Genomic DNA, 17,660 nt, shown 5'->3' on the forward strand with positions numbered 1-17,660 from the left:
AGGAAGACCAGGCTACTTTTTTTAAAGAAGTATAGAGCAAAGCCTGTGGACTGAATATGGACTGATGAGACAAAGATTAACTTTTACCAATGTGATGAGAAAGAGTGGAGAAAGAAATTATCTCCTCATGGTATAAAACACACCAGCTCATCATGATTTGAGCTTGCATTGCTTATTCATTTTTATTTAAAAATTTTGTCTGTGAATTTAAAAAAAGATTAAACCAAACTGATCGGGAGATCCTTCATCATGCAGCAAGAGAATGACCAAAACAAAATGTAGCCTGAAAAAGCGTCACAGAAGAAGAATGCAGAAGGTTATTATCATTTATCAGTGGGTCACAGACTTAAGTCTTATTCACTTTAATTTTACCTGTTCCAGTATGTTTGCTCATGAGACAAATTTGTGGGTTCAAACATAAGATGATTAATTATTATAGCTTGTTTGGAGAAAGGAGAACACTGTGCAGTATAAGAACAATATCCCATCTGTCAAACATGGTGATGGTAATATTATAGTTAAGGCCTATTTTTTTGCATCTGGGCCTGGACTACTTGCTTTTATTAATAGAACAATGAATTCTGAATTATGTCAGAGAATTCTAAAGAAACATGTCAGGGCATCTGTTTATGAACTCAATAGACAATGATCTTAAGCACCCAAGTTGTTTTTCCAAAGAAGAGGTTTAGTTTTAATGTTAATGTTTTAGAAGGGCCAAGTCAAAGTCCTGACCTTAATCTAATCGAAATGTTGTGAAAGGACCAGAAGCGAGCACTTAATGTGACGTAAGGGCCATTTCACCGAATGGGTACCATTTCTGTTCCCAGGAAATTACATGTATAAATGTGCACACAAAATATTTTAAAATACATTTTATTATTAAGCATAGTGTCTTGTACATTGACCTAATTGCAAAAGTAAGATGTAATTAAAAAATAAATAAAAGCTACTTAGAACACTGAAAAAATAGCATTTATTACCTGTCCCCACTCTCTAACTATAAACTTTACCATGAAATATAATTATAAAAATCCTTCAGAGATGAATTTTTTTTGCATGGTTGTGTGACTCTAAATCCCATTTATCCCATCTAAATCTTAATAAATCCATAATATTTAAGTTAAAATACACATTTTAGTTAGGCCCCTGGGGTTCACTCATTCCTGTTACCATAACATCTGAAACATCTGGAACATTCTACAAGTCAGGACAACAGGAACAGGAAATTACATCAGCTGGTTCTTCTTAAGACCATGGAAAGACCAAAATTGAATTTCTGTATCTTATTGTAACTATGATTGAGGAGGTCAATCTCAACACTCACTACTGTTACCTAAATTAATTCATAGATCTTATTGGTTTATTTTTAAAATACAATTTTTGGGAAAATCACTAGAGTGATTGCTCAGTGTCCTCATGCTATTAGCATAGCCGCCATTTAGCTATTTTTATTTTTTTGCTAATTCTATGACAAAAACTCATTCCAGTACCAGGAATTAGTGCCATTAAAAGGAGTGATTTTTTCATGAATATTTTTTTTTCATGAATATCAATTATTTGAACATGCAGTCAACCATTTCTTTGACATAAAGACTTTTGAAAGAAAATCAAAGGAATCAGTGAAGTTGCTTTCAAACATGCTTTTTAAATGTCACATGAGTTTTGTAACCTTCTTCAGCTTAGAAACTTTGTAAATGTGTGTAATTAAGTTAAGCTGCCTGAGATTGACCAGTACATGTTTTGAATAGTTAAATACATGTTATTTGATTCAGAGTTGAAAAAGATTAAAAAGTAAGTTTAATTCGGAAGATTTACAACAAGCAAATGGCACACATTCGGTGGAATGGCCCTTAGACTGCTAAAATTCCCTCATCAATAATAAATAAATGACCAAGTATAATATTTGAACTGAGTTCTCTTTATCGACTTTTAGGACTTCTGATGATGTTTTAGGACATAATTATGCAGTAAGTTTAAAGGCTTCACAAAACTTTTAAGATCCTCTGTAGTTAAACTGGGTTGATTCATTATGTCAGATTATTTTCTCTTTATTCAGTCCTCCTGATTTTTGAATCATGTGACGGACGCCGCCGTGTTTTCATTTTGGAGCGATCCGATTGGCTGAAATCTTCTCGTAGTCGCGTTTGATTGGCCGCGGCGGGTGTTTCCTGTTCCTCGGTGGTGAATCAGAGGCTCTGGGAAAAGTTTGGATGTGTTTTATATGAATTTCTGCAGCGCTGAGTTTGGGGGATCTCTGAACCGGGGGAAATGACTGCTGCGCGGGTCAGCGCGCTGTTACCGCTGCTGGTCGTGTTGGCGGTGGTCGCCGCTTCTGCAGACGGGGCTTTGGAGAACATCCGAGCGACAGCGGACGACGAGACTCAGTCCCGGGCGGTGGCGGAGCTGCTGCGGCGGCTGCTGGGGGACCGGGCCCGGGAGTTCGTGGTGTCGGTCAACCGGAGCCTGTCCGCCGGCGGGCTGGACGTGTGTGAGCTCCGCTCCACCAGGAACAACAGGGTGGTGGCGGTGGGGAGCAGCGGCGTGGCGGCGGCGACCGGGATCTACAACTACCTGAAGTACTTCTGTAACTGCCATGTGTCCTGGTCCGGAGACCAGCTGGACCTGCCGCGACCCCTGCCTCCCCTCACCGGCGTGCTGCGGATCCAGAGCCCGCACAGGTCAGCCGGTCCCTCCCCTCCTCTCACTCCGCCTGCCGGAGCAGCAGCAGCGCTAGTCTGTCTCTCCGTGTAGCCGGATTAACTAACTAACTAAGCAGCTACTATCTAAGGAACTAGTTAACTAAGTAACTAATTCTGTAGGTTAGCTAATGTAAAGTTTAGTAGATCACCCCTTACAGCCCTAAACACTAAATGTGCAGGAAGGGGGTCTGCAAGACCAGGACTGAACCACTGTCCTGGGGTAGGGTGTGTTATCGAGAATCACTCATTTATTTGAAGAATATCGATATATTTTTTACAATATCACCCAGCACTAACACACTGTCATATGCTACAGTTATTTAATCAGATATGTCATGGAACAGGAGCTATTATTTTGTGTCCCATTACTTTTGCCATGTCCAGAGGAAGCTAGAAAACACACATGGGATTTAAAAAAAAGTAGAACTACCCTATGGGTTATGCATGTGTGCATCTGTGTTAAACCATTCTAGCCAGATAACAGCGGCCGTGATCATTACCACCCACTGCACTGTCCACTGTAGGTGGACACTGTATGTCTTCCATGATGTAGCCCTGGTAAACTCGCAGTAAGGATTTAGGAATGTTAAACAGCTTTGGAAAAGAAGAGTCGCACCTATTTGGCAGCTCCTCAAATCAGTCAGGCCTTGCTCAAACTTTGATCAATAACATTGCCTAGCAGTGAACATGCAAGCTAGTGTTCAGTCTCACTCACAAGATATCACCTCATAATTTACAGAGGTGCAAGCCTTCCTAAGTCGTCCACTGAGTTAAAACTCTACTGACGAATTTAATTGACTAAAAGGGCTATTCTATGATATTTGGCATTTCAGCCTATATGTATGTTTATATACACTACCTGGCCAAAAAAAAGGTCACACACACTAATATTTTTTGGACTGCTTTAAGCTTTGCTTGCGATAAGCTTCTACAATGTCACAAGATTTATTTCAATCGAGTGTTGCATAAATTTTTACCAAGATCTTGCATCATTGATGATGGTAGAGTCTGACCAACCGCTGCACAAAGCCTTCTCCATCACATCCCAAAGATTCTTAATGATGTTAATGAAGCTCTGGACTCTGTGGTGAACCCCGGAACTCTCAATCCATGTGTGAAAATGATGATCTGATGCTCCCTAAACCACTCTTTCACAATTCCAGCTCCATGAATCCTGGCATTATCATTTTGGAATATGCCCATGTTCATCAGGAAGGAAAAAAATCCATTGATGGAATAACCTGGTCTATATTCAGTATATTCAGGTAGTCAGCTGACCTCATTCTTTCAGCACATACTGTTGCTGAACCTAGACCTGACAAACTTCAGCAAACCCAGATCATTTATTTAGGTAATTCCAGATTAATCGTAATCAGGAATAGCTTATATATGTGAAGAATATCAAGATTATTATTATTTTTTTAACAATATTGCAGAGTACTAAAACACAGTATTATATTTATAAATTATGAGCAATATAAGAGTTCACTGCAACACTCTACAACACTGCTTCAGTGGGCAGGGTCACAAAGTAACACAACAAACCACTTCTGATGGCAATTGTTACATGTAAACTGTTAATAAAAAAAATGTATGCTGAGTTTTTGGAAACCGATATATTGTATCGGGAAAAAAGTATCACAATATGATGCAATGTTGATATAGTCACATCGCAAGATGCAAGATCACATATAATCATGTCATATACGTGTAATTGTATAACTTTTCCCTGACCTCTCCCTATTAATAATCAAAAGGCATGTTAAATCGTGGATTTATGGTGAAAATCCATGCATTTTTTGTTTATCATTTTATAACAGAATATCACAGTATAATCTTTTCATTTTTTTTATCATTGCATAAATAAAATAGCCTAAATATATATATTTTTAAGTGCAATTGAAAAAAATATTTATCAAACACTGAAAATGATTTATGTACCAGCAGACATAATCATCTATTTCCCAGATTGGAGATGGAAACAAATAACCAGAGCCTTAAAATATATGACTATCCAAAGTACTTTTACAGCTTGTATCACACTCACATCAGGTGGATAATCACTGTGAATGACTCTGTTCACTCGGGCAGAGGTTTTGCATGCTATACTTAAGTGTACTAAAGTGTGGTTTAGTGCTGCACCTGCTGTAACACACAGTTCAGCTCAGGGAGGACACATTAGATTCAGCCACAATCATTACCACCCACTGCACTGTCCACTGTAGGTGGTAGTGTCTTTCGTGATGTAGTCCTGGTACACTCGTGATAAGGATTTAGGAATGTTAAAAAGCTTTAGAAATGGAAAATCACTCCTATTTGGGAGCTACTCAAATCAGTCAGGTCTTTCTCGAACGTTCATTTACATTGCCTTGCAATGAGCATTCTAGCCAGGGTTTAGCCTCATTCACAAGACATCACCCCATTTGGTGTGAACCTACCCAAGTCGTCCGCTAAGCTAAAACTTTATTACTAATTTGCATAGTGCTATCCTATGATATTTGGCATTTCAGTGTATGTTTATGTATAATTGGTACTAAAACTGTACAGGCCATATTTTTGGTATTCAGCAGCAACACGTCACTAATGCAGCATCTTCTGACCGTTTTTGTTAAAATCTTGTGACTTATCAGTTTAGACCAAGCTAAAATCACAGGTGTGAAAAGGCTCAAAACACATTCCAGACAAAAAGATCAATATTTCATCTTACCCCCAAAAAATATGTTCTCCATCTGGATCAACGGAACCATGGTTTAGTTACTTTGTATTGTGAAAGTATTTTTAATGGTTAAATGGTTTTATGGTCAAACAAGTTACAGGAAGGTGAGGCAGGCTATTGTCAAAAAAAACTGAAAAGCTAAAAGCTGTCAAACGGTAACCTGTTGTGTTCATTCAAAGGTGGTGTATTCTGGCAGGGGCAGAATTTGGTACAACACCTCGATAGGCAAGTTCTGGAACTTACAAAATTCTACAAACCAATCAGTGTCAAGTTTAGGGTGATGCAGCCCACATCAATGACAACAGGATGGAACAAAGTTTTATAGTGCTTTAAGGGAGTACGCACACTGAGCACCCCCCCCCCCCACACACTTTCAGGTTAAGAATCCGGACCTGAGGCTGCTTACGTAATCACAAAGAAAATTTAGTTTGAAGGGTTTTTTTAAATACATTTTTTACATTTTTACAAATGTGGCATATTCTGGAGTCGTTTTGGATGTGGGAATACACGGCACAACGACAGATTTGTTAATTTTGAAGTCAGCCCCAGACCACCAATTTCAGGAGGACCTGAAATGGAGGAAATTAGTAAATGGGGGAAAGACACAGCCAGTATGCACTATGCAATTTTTGGGGCTTATTGCTATCTTGGCAGCAGAAAACAGTTGCCCCAGTGACTGAATTGAACCTAGACACCAGGCAACAGTCAGACGTTCATTGCTATCTTACAGACGCAGTTCTCATAAAAAGGACCTCAGGTCCTGTTGGCTGTTTTCCATTCTGTGGTGTCTTAAAGCAAAAGTGAAACATATCAGATTATAGAGCAGCTGACTTATTTTAAACACAGGGTAGAATAATATGTCACTGTAAAGGTGCAAATAGATATGGTTTACGAGGCTTTCATGCTAAAAGCAGCTTAAAAGCAGCTTTCAAACATGATCAAGCATACCGAACCTGCAGAGAAGGTGTACCCGGCCCAGAAAAAAGGCTCATGTGAAGACTGTTACAGAGACAACAGATGTGTTTGGCATGGACAGTGCTCACACTGGATTCATACTGTACCTGAATCTAACTGAATTGTGCTCTGGCCCAACCGATCAAGCGAACTTGGGCATAGAATCAGAGGCGATATATTCGCATGTATGAATATTCATCTTCACAGACCAGTAATTCAGTGATCTAAAGTAAGGCTAAATAGAAACACCTAAGCACTTTTTTTCACAAAAAACTCACATGGCATTCATTTATTCATACTAGAGGCCACAACTACACGTTTTAAAATTAATTAAAAAATATGGAATGAGACCTTCGCACTAAAACAATATTTTACTACTAAATAAGACCCTAAATCTTTGCAAGGAAATGCAGAAATATAATATTTTCAGCAACAGCTGTAATGAGTGCATTTCCACTGAATTAATTTTGCAGTCTGTTCCCCTTTCCTTCCTATTCGTTGATGCTCATCAGTCCAATTATCGTGACTTAGTTTAAGTATGTTGGTGCTTCAAGAACTACCTCAAGGTACTGTGTGTATAAACATTGTTTTTTTTTTTTTTTACTACCTGTGTCTCAGTCCCTTGTTCTAAAAGTCAGGGATCTCAGAATTCTACCCATGAAGTGTGGAACTACTTTGAGCTTGTTGTTGGTGTAAAAAATATATATTTTTTTGCGTGGTCAGTGCTATTACCCTATAACTAGCATTGTAAGCCTGTTAGGAGCATCGGCTAAAAGAGCTGTATTTCGGAATGCTGGGGTGAATGGAATGGAGTGAGTGGGGTGAATGTATTCATTAACATATTTTACTACACCCAAAGTCCATTTCACCCCGATGTTCTCCTTAAGGTGCCTTTTCACACGAGCACTATTTGGTCCGGTTAAAACAAACTCTGGTTCGTTTGTACCCTTAAGTGCGATTCGATTGAGCAGGTGTGCGGTCCCAAACAAACTCTGGAGCAGTTGCTTTTGGTGAGAGTGTGATCCGGTCCCGATCCGACCCAGCTTTCAAATATACTTCTTTTATTTGAGCTAATCTGCTGATAAGGTGAAGTTTTATCTGATATATTAGCCAGATAACAGTAATAACCACATATATGAACAAATGCTGTCTCTGCTGCTTCATTAAATCATTAATATAACAAAGAAGCTATTTACCCAGTTGCTTACTGTATTGCTGAGATATTGCTGACTCTAGACAAAAGCATTAAAACTTAAAAATGAACAAACCATTAATTGTCCATTGATCCTCTCACGTTTGTTTATCGTATATGTTTTATGCAGGGCAGTCTGTGCTGTTCTGTGCAGCTCATAGGCCCATGAAAAATGGTGCATTGTTGGTGCTCCGCTTTGCCATTGTTCGCTGGGAGTGCAGTGGACACTTGCGTAGTGGACGAAGCTTTTAGATTCTTCTGGTTGTGTGTTTGTCTCATTAGATTCACATGGGCAGTCATGCGCTATGCCCCCCCACGTGACACACAAACACAGACACACACGCATACACTGCAAGCCTGGGAATTACAGTACGTATAAACATTCATACTGCACCTCTAACCTATAGACTGATGATTATGAAATGTGCAGTAGAGGGAGATTACCTGAGCATATTTGGCTGCAGTAGAATATGAAAACTCTCACCGATATAATTTCTAATTTTAAGGTGCTGTACGTTCTGTAATATTCTATTTAAATTTTTCAAAAATAAAGTCAGTAATTGTACAAAAAAAGCATATTCTTTCACATACATTTTGCTTTTATTTATTATGTACCGTAATTAGAGTTTAAAACTGGATGCATTTTACATGTTTCATAATTTTATATTAACATCTCAATATCTTGAAATATCTCAATATTATGTTTTGCCATTTGCATTGATTCTCGAAACAATACTGCTTTCTATTTGTCAGGGTTTAAACTGAACCACACCTTCACACTCTGCACTACAAAGTACAAACAACCTCCAAAGCCTTTTGTCATTGTGTCAGTTAAAAGCAAAGATCATAAAGTTATTAAGTGAATTATTAAGTGAACATTAAAAATAATAACTGTATATGTATATACAATTAAGAATAAGAGTGTGAAGGTGTGGTTATCTCCAATCACACCCTTCAAAACACAAAACTGTATTTGGTAATGTTTTGTAATGACATTTTACATGTAAAGATTAATTCAAACACTTGGAATCAACACCAGACTTTTTATTTCCTGAATGCATCATGAAATAATGAGGTAATGGCACATCATTCTAAAGAAACTGCTCTTCAGTTAAGTGTCTAATTATTATTTAGTCTGTGAAAAAGGAAGGACTGTGTTAAAACGCCTTTGATTTGTTGAATGGTTAATGTGATATTTTTATTACATATTTAATGTTGAATTGTGTGGAGATGCAAAGAAAAAAAATTTGACTGTCTAAATACTTATGGAACTAACTGGATATTGGTCCATTACCATCTCAGTCTCATGTTTGTTTGTGTTTTTGTTTTGTCTGTTTGTGTGTTTATGCAGGTTCAGGTACTATCAGAACGTCTGCACTTCGAGCTACTCTATGGTGTGGTGGGACTGGCCCAGATGGCAGAGAGAGATCGACTGGATGGCGCTGAATGGCATCAATTTGCCTCTGGCATTCTTAGGGCAGGAGGCATTATGGCAAGAGGTGAGGTGACTCCCATACAGACATTAATCTGTATAAGCATATCAGTAATCACTGTTCACTTTCACTTTCAGTAAATTGCATTAAAAAGTTAGCATGCCAGCTAGACCCATAAATGCTCAACAAAAAAGTGTTTGTCTGTCTGAGACGGGCTGAAGGCTTGAAGCATTGAAGGCCTCACTACAAGACTCCTAAACAGAGCCTGGAGTTGTCACTAAAGACAGTGTAGTTTTTGTAGGTAGCAGTCCAGGTTTTTTGTTCACTACGCCACTGCAAACTAAGGTTTTGGTGGCTAAAACAAACATCTTGCAGTGACGTCTTCCTCAAAGTCTGACAGTTGCGTCTTAAGCCATGGATACAGTACACAACTTTTAAAGATTCTAAACTGATTGGACATATTACACTAAACAACTAATAGCTAATTTTTATAGAATCTGAACTAAATATAGCACACACTGCACGACTGGGCATGATGGACTACACAACCAGCCACAGGATGCATGTTACTTAGGCTGAACACACACACACATTGAGCCCCCTATCCTCATCTTCTCTCACACACAGTGATCTTTACAACACGTGCTCTTCCCAATCCTAATCACACGCACACGCATTTAACAGTCAGTAAAAACAGAAAATACCTGCAGATTCGCAACAGTATTTTTCTACAGTCACTAACTTAGTTGTAATAACTAGATAACTAACAATCTAACTAACAAACAAAGCCCATTATCTAGCTACCTTCCACGTCCTGCACATAACCCTCAATCCAGTTACTGTAAACTTTTAGTAAAACAGCTCGGGGAATTCTGCACTTATTTTCTGAAAATGACTTTCAGAAAAATGGCTTTCATCGTAAATTCAGGGAACTGGTGGATATTCTGCTGGCTCCCTTGCTGCCTTGGATTTTTGGTTTAGCAGCGTACCCTCCTGCCTCGCTTTAGTTTCTACATGGACGCAAAGTGAATTAGGTGCATGGGGGTAAAATAAGGAGGCTGCCCAAGAAGGATGATATGCTGCTGGGCTGAATGGCACAGTCCTTTTCTCAGGAGCACATGTTGCCTAAAAATGCTGCCTACAGAATGGAACACAACTACTGTATGTATATTACATATACATCTCTTTCTCTCTCTCTCTCTCTCTCTCTCTCTCTGATGTAGGTGTATATGTCTCTGGGACTGAATCAGACAGAGCTCAATCAGTTCTTCACAGGTCCTGCTTTCCTGGCGTGGAATCGGATGGGGAATCTGTTTGCGTGGGGTGGGCCGCTGCCTCAGTCCTGGCATTTAAAACAGCTCTCTCTGCAGGTAAGATAAGATTAGATTAATTTTAGTTATTAATACTTTATTTAGCTATTATAATTTGGACAATATTTCAACTACAACCCCAAATCAGTGTGTTGCGACTGTATGGAAGAATGCAAATTTTGAATATTCGTATTGTTTTTTTTTATTTCAGATTCTGATCTGTTGCACAGTGATCCTGTACCCTAAAGTGAAGTTCTAACTGACCTGATGTTTTTATCCTCTAGTTAAAGATCTTGGATCGCATGAGAGCTTTTGGAATGATTCCTGTGCTGCCGGCCTTCGCAGGGATTGTGCCGCATGGAATCACCCGGTAATCTGAGCATTTGTTTAAAACACTTTCTTTAAAACAGAGATTTAATCTGACTGTGACCGTGTGTGATTTTGTCTTTAGCTTGTTTCCCCAAGCAAATGTGACCAAGCTGGCTCCCTGGAGCAGATTTAACTGCAGCTATTCCTGTGCCTATGTCCTGGATCCACGTGACCCGCTCTTCCGGAGAATCGGCTCTATGTTCCTGACTCTGGTCGTTAGGTTGTTTGGGACTGATCACGTCTACAACACTGACACCTTCAATGAGCAGACCCCTGCATCTTCTGACCCCACCTACCTTTCCTCCATTAGCCATGCGATTTTCACCACTATGACCTCAGGTATTACACTAATGTTCATCTTTTTAATGTTTATGCTGTGATCTGTAAATGAACTGCAGGATGGATAAACCTTAAAACATGAATAATTGATTCATATTCATATATTTCATAGTTGTGGCATAATAATATCAGAATGAACAATTACGTTGCATATGTATATGCAACGTTCAGTGACATGCCAAAAGTCATGGGATAGCAGAGGGCTGTATAGTTAATCATATTCATAAATCATATTATCATGATACAAGTTTTTTAGAGTAAACACATCGTAATAGCTATGATGATGCATATGGAATGGAGTCCGTGCTAATGCGGGGAAAATAAAGCAGAAATTTAGCTGAAACACTTAAATGTACAGCTCTAGAGAAAAATAAGAGACCTATTATAAATTAAAAATTTCTTTGATTTTACCAAATTAAAAACACCTGGAATATAATATGTTATCCAAAAGCAGTGTGTAAAGAGTGGAGGAGAAGAACATGTCAAGATGCATGAAAACTGTGATTAAAAACCAGGGTTATTCCACCAAATATTGATTTCTGAGCTCTTAAAACTTTATGAATATGAACTTTTTTTTTTTTTTTGCATTATTTGAGGTCTGAAAGCTCTGTACCTTTTTTGTTATTTCAGCCATTTCTCATTTTCTTTGAGTAAATGCTCTAAATGCAGTATTTTTTTTTATTTGTAATTTTGAAATAATTTTACTTAAATACCTATAAATCTAATAAAAAACAAACAGGCCCCTGACTGACTGACAGCACTGACTCTCCATAGTTCTACATTCAGACTCCCACAATATCACTTTTAATATACCGTATTTTCACACTATAAGGCACACCAGATTATAAGGCGCACTATTGATGAACATCTATTTTCATACATATGGTGCACCTGATTATAAGGCGCATTATGTAACAGCGGCTAATGCAAATGCTGCTCCAGCAGTTCTAGCTGCGGTTGGCAGAACGGCAAAAGAGCTAGCTCTTAGCATGATTAGTGACTAATGCTAAGCTCATGAACAGTCAGGGGTCAGTATATGTTTTATCCATGCAAGATTAACACAGTACTCCTACAGTGCAACCTAGTTTAAGAACATTCGGTCCTATCTTGGTGAGGTAGCAGTAAAAGGTGGCACCTTCCACTGGGTCAAACAACAACAAAAGAGGAAAGGAATCTAAAATTAGCTTTTCAAAGCAATCACACTGTATTACTACACTGTTTTAGTTTTAGTTCAGGTGGAAGTGTTTGGCCTATTGATGCATTATTTTGGCATTGGAGGTGAATAATGTTTCTGGAGAAGTGGCTAATGTTTGGGCTTTGGTGGCTCAAGCCGCGAGCATAGACGGGTTTGGTGTCTTAGCTGCCATGTAGAAGCCGGCCTCAATTAATGCTCCAGTGCTCTGCACAGTCCACGGCGTGTCTGATTGTAATTGCTCTAGTTTCATAACCCAGAACTGACCTGCCGGCAATTCTGGGACACTGTCGGGGTCCTCAACACCAGACTGTCTGTTTCTCATCTGAAGTGTAATCAGAACTGTGTTAGTCCCACACCCTGCTCACATACATCACCAGCGATTACTGGGTAACTGGCTTCCTTCCTCACTGTGTTCTTCTCTTGTCTATTTTTGGCAGTGGACCCTCAGGCGGTTTGGCTGATGCAGGCCTGGCTGTTTATCAATGAGCCTGACTTTTGGAAGCCTCCACAGGTGAAGGCCCTGTTGCATGGGGTCCCGCTGGGTCGCATGATCGTGCTGGACCTGTTTGCAGACTCTGTGCCTGCTTACTCTTTCACTCAGTCATTCTACGGGCAGCCCTTCATCTGGTGTATGCTGCACAATTTTGGGGGAAACCGTAACCTTTTTGGGACAGTAGAGAGTGTTAACCTGGGCCCATTTGAGGCCCTCCGCTTTCCGAACTCCACACTTGTGGGCCTGGGCATGGCCCCAGAGGGCATTGAGCAGAACCCGGTGGTCTACGAGCTGATGTCTGAGATGGCCTGGCGCAAGGAACCTGTTAACTTGGTGAAATGGGCGTCGCTGTACGCTTCCCGTCGCTACGGCAACATGAACGAGAGTCTAACAGCCGCTTGGCGCCTCCTGTTCCGAAGTGTGTACAACTGCACCATCCCCGGCTACAAAAACCACAACCGGGATCCGCTGGTGCGACGACCATCGTTGAAGTTGAAGACTGATGTGTGGTATGACCCGGCTGATCTTTATGAGGCGTGGAAGCTGCTGTTTGAAGCTGCTCCGTCTCTGGTTTCAGTTGAAACCTTCCGGTACGATCTGGTGGATGTGACACGGCAGGCTCTTCAACTACTTGCTTTTGAATTCTACAAAGAAATAAGAGACTCCTTCCAGGTAAGATTTATCTGTCTACTAGTTGTTTGAATGTGCAATAAAAATGTTATGGTTGTTTGGTGTACAGCTATGTGATGTATTTAGCCACTTCTCTCTATCTGAGGCTCATATAGTAAATAGTTATTAGCACAACAACACAGCTGAGTTAACAAACACCACTAACCATACAAAACAGCAAACTTGACTTCAGAAGCTTATTCACTCAGAGTGAAAACAAAGTGTTAAGTTTCTGACTGAGCGCTCTCTCTCTCTCTGACTGAACATAACCTAGAATCAGATTCATTTGTTCTGAAAGGAGATCGCATCACACCCACCCACATGATACTTCTACATGCTCAGTACAATTACCCATTCTCACCAGAGGGGGCCCTAAATCCCAAAATGTATGGACATTAGCTTTAAATTGAAACCGCATGCAAGTGCATGTGCGAAAATTCCAGTCTTTGTTTTAATATTCTGTTTTATTTTATAATATTCTGTTATATTCTGTTATATTATATTTTATTTACTCTCAGGCTCAGAAGCTTCCAGAACTCCTGGTGGCCGGTGGCGTGCTTGTTTACGACCTGATACCTGAACTGGACCGTCTCCTCTCCAGCGACCAACACTTTCTTTTGGGGGTGTGGCTAGAGCAGGCACGCTCATTTGGCCTCGATGAGCAGGAAGCTCAGCTGTACGACATAAACGCTCGCAATCAGATCACGCTCTGGGGACCCGACGGAGAAATCCTCGACTACGCCAACAAGGACTGGGCGGGGCTCATGGAGGACTACTACCTGCAGCGCTGGGGCTTGTTTGTGAACACACTCGTGGAGTGTCTGGACCGGGGCCGTCCGTTCAAGCAGGACACGTTTAACCAGGCTGTGTTCCAGGTGGAGAACGGTTTTGTCTACAACCAGAGAAAATACCCTTCCAAACCGAGAGGGGACACTTATGAAATCGCCCGGCTGATCTTTCTCAAGTATTACCCACACGCGCTGAAGAGATTAAAGTAACACACAGGTCTTTTTCATCATAGAATGAACTCAAAACACTTTATCAGAGTGCCAACATGTACTCGTATCAAGCACAAAACAACAGCATCAAATCTGATGGCGTGATTAGCCATGAGGATCACTTTTGAGATTACTATGAATCAGTACTAGCTCTGTGCAGTATAGGTTATGGACTCCTGTCAGGAGAAATGTGAGTCATGTGATGTGATGTGATTGTCAGGTTGGGTTCAGCTGAGCTGGAATGAGTCAGAGTACTTGACCCATGGGCTCATTCATATATTATAAAATCTTTTTATTTTAATATTCATGTAAGCCTCGCAAACTCTACAAATTTCAGGTCATAATGCAGATTACCGTATTTTTTTGCACTATAAAATGCACTTAAAATCCTTTAAATTTTTCAAAAATGATCAGTGCGCCTTATAATCCCTTATAAGCACCTTATGTATGAATTTTACCAGTTAGGTTGTAAGGAGCAGTAAAGCCCCTTCACTAAAGTACAGCATTATGCAGGAGTTTCAGTTTAGTTCTCCAGCAGTATTAGCATGATCTGCTAACCGTACTAAGCGCTAGCTCTTTTCTCATTCAGAGGTGGTGAGTATTGTCGGCCTGTAGCCAGCTGCTAACCCTGATTAGCACTGCTGGAGCAGCATTAGCATAAGCCACTTACCGCACTGAGCGCTAGCTCTTTCACCGTCCAGAGGTATTATGGGCCTGCTGCTAACCACGGCTAACACTGCTGAAGCATAATTAAAATTACCCATTAATCATGCAAAGCACTAGCTCTTTCGCTGTTCAGAAGCAAGTATATCGAACTGTGGCCTGTGTGATTACAGTGTTAAAACAAGGTACATGAGACGAACCACTATCTTATATCACTTTGGCTTAGCGAAACACTCTGGGTTCCTCAGTATAGCGCTGTCGGGCGGCATTTACTTGCACTAACAGCGGCTAGGTTTTGCTGCTAATGCTGCTTCACCTAGCCTCAGTAGAAATCTGGAAATCTAAGCTTACTGTAAATAAACGGAAGTGCTTTACTCACCCAAATAAACAGTTTTCAGGAGAAAATCTGTGTAGATTAACTAGGGTGACCATATTTTCATTTGGGTAAACCAGGACACCTGGTAGCGGGGGGTGGAGCGTTGTGGGTGTGCTCTTACTGTGAGACTGCCGGAAGGGGGGAGGGAGGGCTCCATGCTGATAGTCATGCTGTCTATTGCTCTCTGGTCCAATGAAGGTAATTTAAAAACCAAGACATTTCCTCACTTTCTGAAAAAAAAACCCAGGATGCCCAGGACAGGACGTAAAATACGGACCTGTCCCGGGAAATACGGACCTTTGGTCATCCTAGATTAACATCCAGCACTCTGGGGTGCCTTATGTATGAAAATAGACCAGAAAATAGACATTCATTAATAGTGCATCTTGTAGTGCAAAATAAATGGTAAGTAAAGTATTAACAAACTCATTTAGAGATTAAACATAAAAGAAAATAATGAGTTTGGCAAGATTTTTACTTGGCCACAAGGGGGCAGTATTGGCACTTGAATGCTAATATGGTAAAATTTGATGATACTAATGATCCTGAATTTATACTAGCTTAAAAGCTATCAATACAAATATCAATATGTTGAATAGATTTTAAGGGTAAAATCTTGTCCATCATGTTCTTTGTGTAAGATTTATTTTATTATCTTTTGTCTTTGACCAATAAACCAGTTTTCTGTTTTATATGGTATGGTAAAAATATGTTTGCATGTGTGTTTGTGTACCGGGTCCTGTACTCTCTGACTCTGGCCACTTCTATAAGCTTCTATGAGCTTCTAGAAGTCAGTCAGTCTAGGTGCTGAGTTTTCCTACTGATATCATACTTACATGCACTTCTTAATCTGATTATTTCAGTACATCAGAGTTTTTTTAGAAATCTGATTAATGCATTCACATGAACTTAATGGGTAATGCAGAGTTTACATGAGTCAGGTATTCATTATTTTTTATTTATTTTTTTCTGTGCAAACAGCCAATAAACTCTGTTTATCTAAAGTGATGGTCAGATTTTTACATCTTACTCTTGATGTAAGAAACCGGTGTGTGCTGTTTACGTTACTGCAGGAACCTGATTATGAACACATTTGTGAGTGCATGTGTTTGCTGAGGCTTGTTGTAGCTGAACCCAATCTGACCATGATGATGCTCAACTGCATTTAGAAGAAAATGTTTGTAATTCAGAGTTTAAAGTGTAAAGTTGAGGTTTCTGAATCAGATTCCATTTTTGAATTTTCAGGTGAAAGTTTTAAATGTGATGCCACATTGCATTTAGTGTTGCGATTGTTTTAATACTGTAAATAATTTTTTGTATTTCTGATTGTGTGGAAAATATTGATTATTTGAATATGGAATTTTAAAATGAATATGTATTTTTCTAGAATTAAAGTGTCTGTCTTAAGCACATGTACATAACAAATGAAGCACTACTGTGTGTTGAAGGTTAGGATATTGGATTTTATGTAATTGTGTACTCAGTGGCCTCTATTCTTCAGGATCATTCTATTTTTAAAAATAGGTACTGTGTTTTTTGTATTACTGTTTATAAAGCATACTGTTTTGTATTTTTAATTGTACACTTTGCCAGATTTTTACAGAAGCACAAAAGAACATGAAATGCACAAACTTACAAATAAAAGTATCTAAAATCAACTTTTTCACAATGACATTCCACAGAATATGGAATAAAAACAAATCTGAAATGAGGAAGACTCCAGCAGAAGCTGCCTGTAGGGTCCGAGTGCCTGTCTGTCTTTGAATACTTTAGTCTGGGACTGTAAGTAATTGTGGTTATTTCTGTAATTGTCAGGAACCTGTTTGAATGTGAATAGAACGTGCTGAAATGAAATGCTATTTTTATATCCTGTTGAATAAAACCATTCTTTTCATACTGCTCATGTCAGTCTTTATTATGCCTTCTAGAACATTCACTCTTTTTATACCCATTGTTGTTCTAACAGGTTTTTATCCTTCTAGAAAATAACACCGCTATGTTAAAGATTCCACAGAATGTATTTATTAAGTATTTCTGATGTTTCAAGTTTAAAAGATCATCTAATTAATTAAATAATCTGATAATCTTAATTAATCGTTGTATCAATTTTTGCTAAGAATGAATTTTAAACTGTACAATTCAAAGACATCATAGGAGCAAATGATGATTAATAACCTAAATGAAACAATATATATGTGACCAGGGTGTTCTTTGAAAATTTCCACACAAAGTGATCAAACATATTTGTTCTTTA

The 17,660-nt window shown here is 39.2% G+C and overlaps 1 protein-coding gene across 1 annotated transcript; it reads left to right on the forward strand.

Moving 5' to 3' along the window:
- Positions 1-2,160: 2,160 nt before the first annotated feature.
- Positions 2,161-17,305, forward strand: naglu (N-acetylglucosaminidase, alpha). Its single transcript, XM_007236352.4, has 7 exons — positions 2,161-2,678; positions 8,913-9,060; positions 10,218-10,364; positions 10,589-10,674; positions 10,756-11,012; positions 12,645-13,372; positions 13,888-17,305. The coding sequence occupies exons 1-7, from the start codon at positions 2,269-2,271 to the stop codon at positions 14,365-14,367; spliced, it is 2,256 nt and encodes a 751-aa protein (XP_007236414.1). The 5' UTR covers positions 2,161-2,268; the 3' UTR covers positions 14,368-17,305.
- The last annotated feature ends 355 nt before the right edge of the window (positions 17,306-17,660 follow it).

This window comes from Astyanax mexicanus, chromosome 6 (assembly GCF_023375975.1).
Source record: "Astyanax mexicanus isolate ESR-SI-001 chromosome 6, AstMex3_surface, whole genome shotgun sequence".
In the NCBI taxonomy this organism is placed as follows: Eukaryota; Metazoa; Chordata; class Actinopteri; order Characiformes; family Acestrorhamphidae; genus Astyanax; species Astyanax mexicanus.

Excerpts from the sequence above, each read along its gene's own strand:
- naglu (XM_007236352.4), top strand. The coding sequence starts at position 2,269 with ATGACTGCTGCGCGGGTCAGCGCGCTGTTACCGCTGCTGGTCGTGTTG. Across the intron at positions 9,061-10,217 it reads AGGAGGCATTATGGCAAGAG|GTGTATATGTCTCTGGGACT; the intron begins GTGAGGTGACTC and ends TCTCTGATGTAG. Across the intron at positions 10,365-10,588 it reads TAAAACAGCTCTCTCTGCAG|TTAAAGATCTTGGATCGCAT; the intron begins GTAAGATAAGAT and ends TTTATCCTCTAG.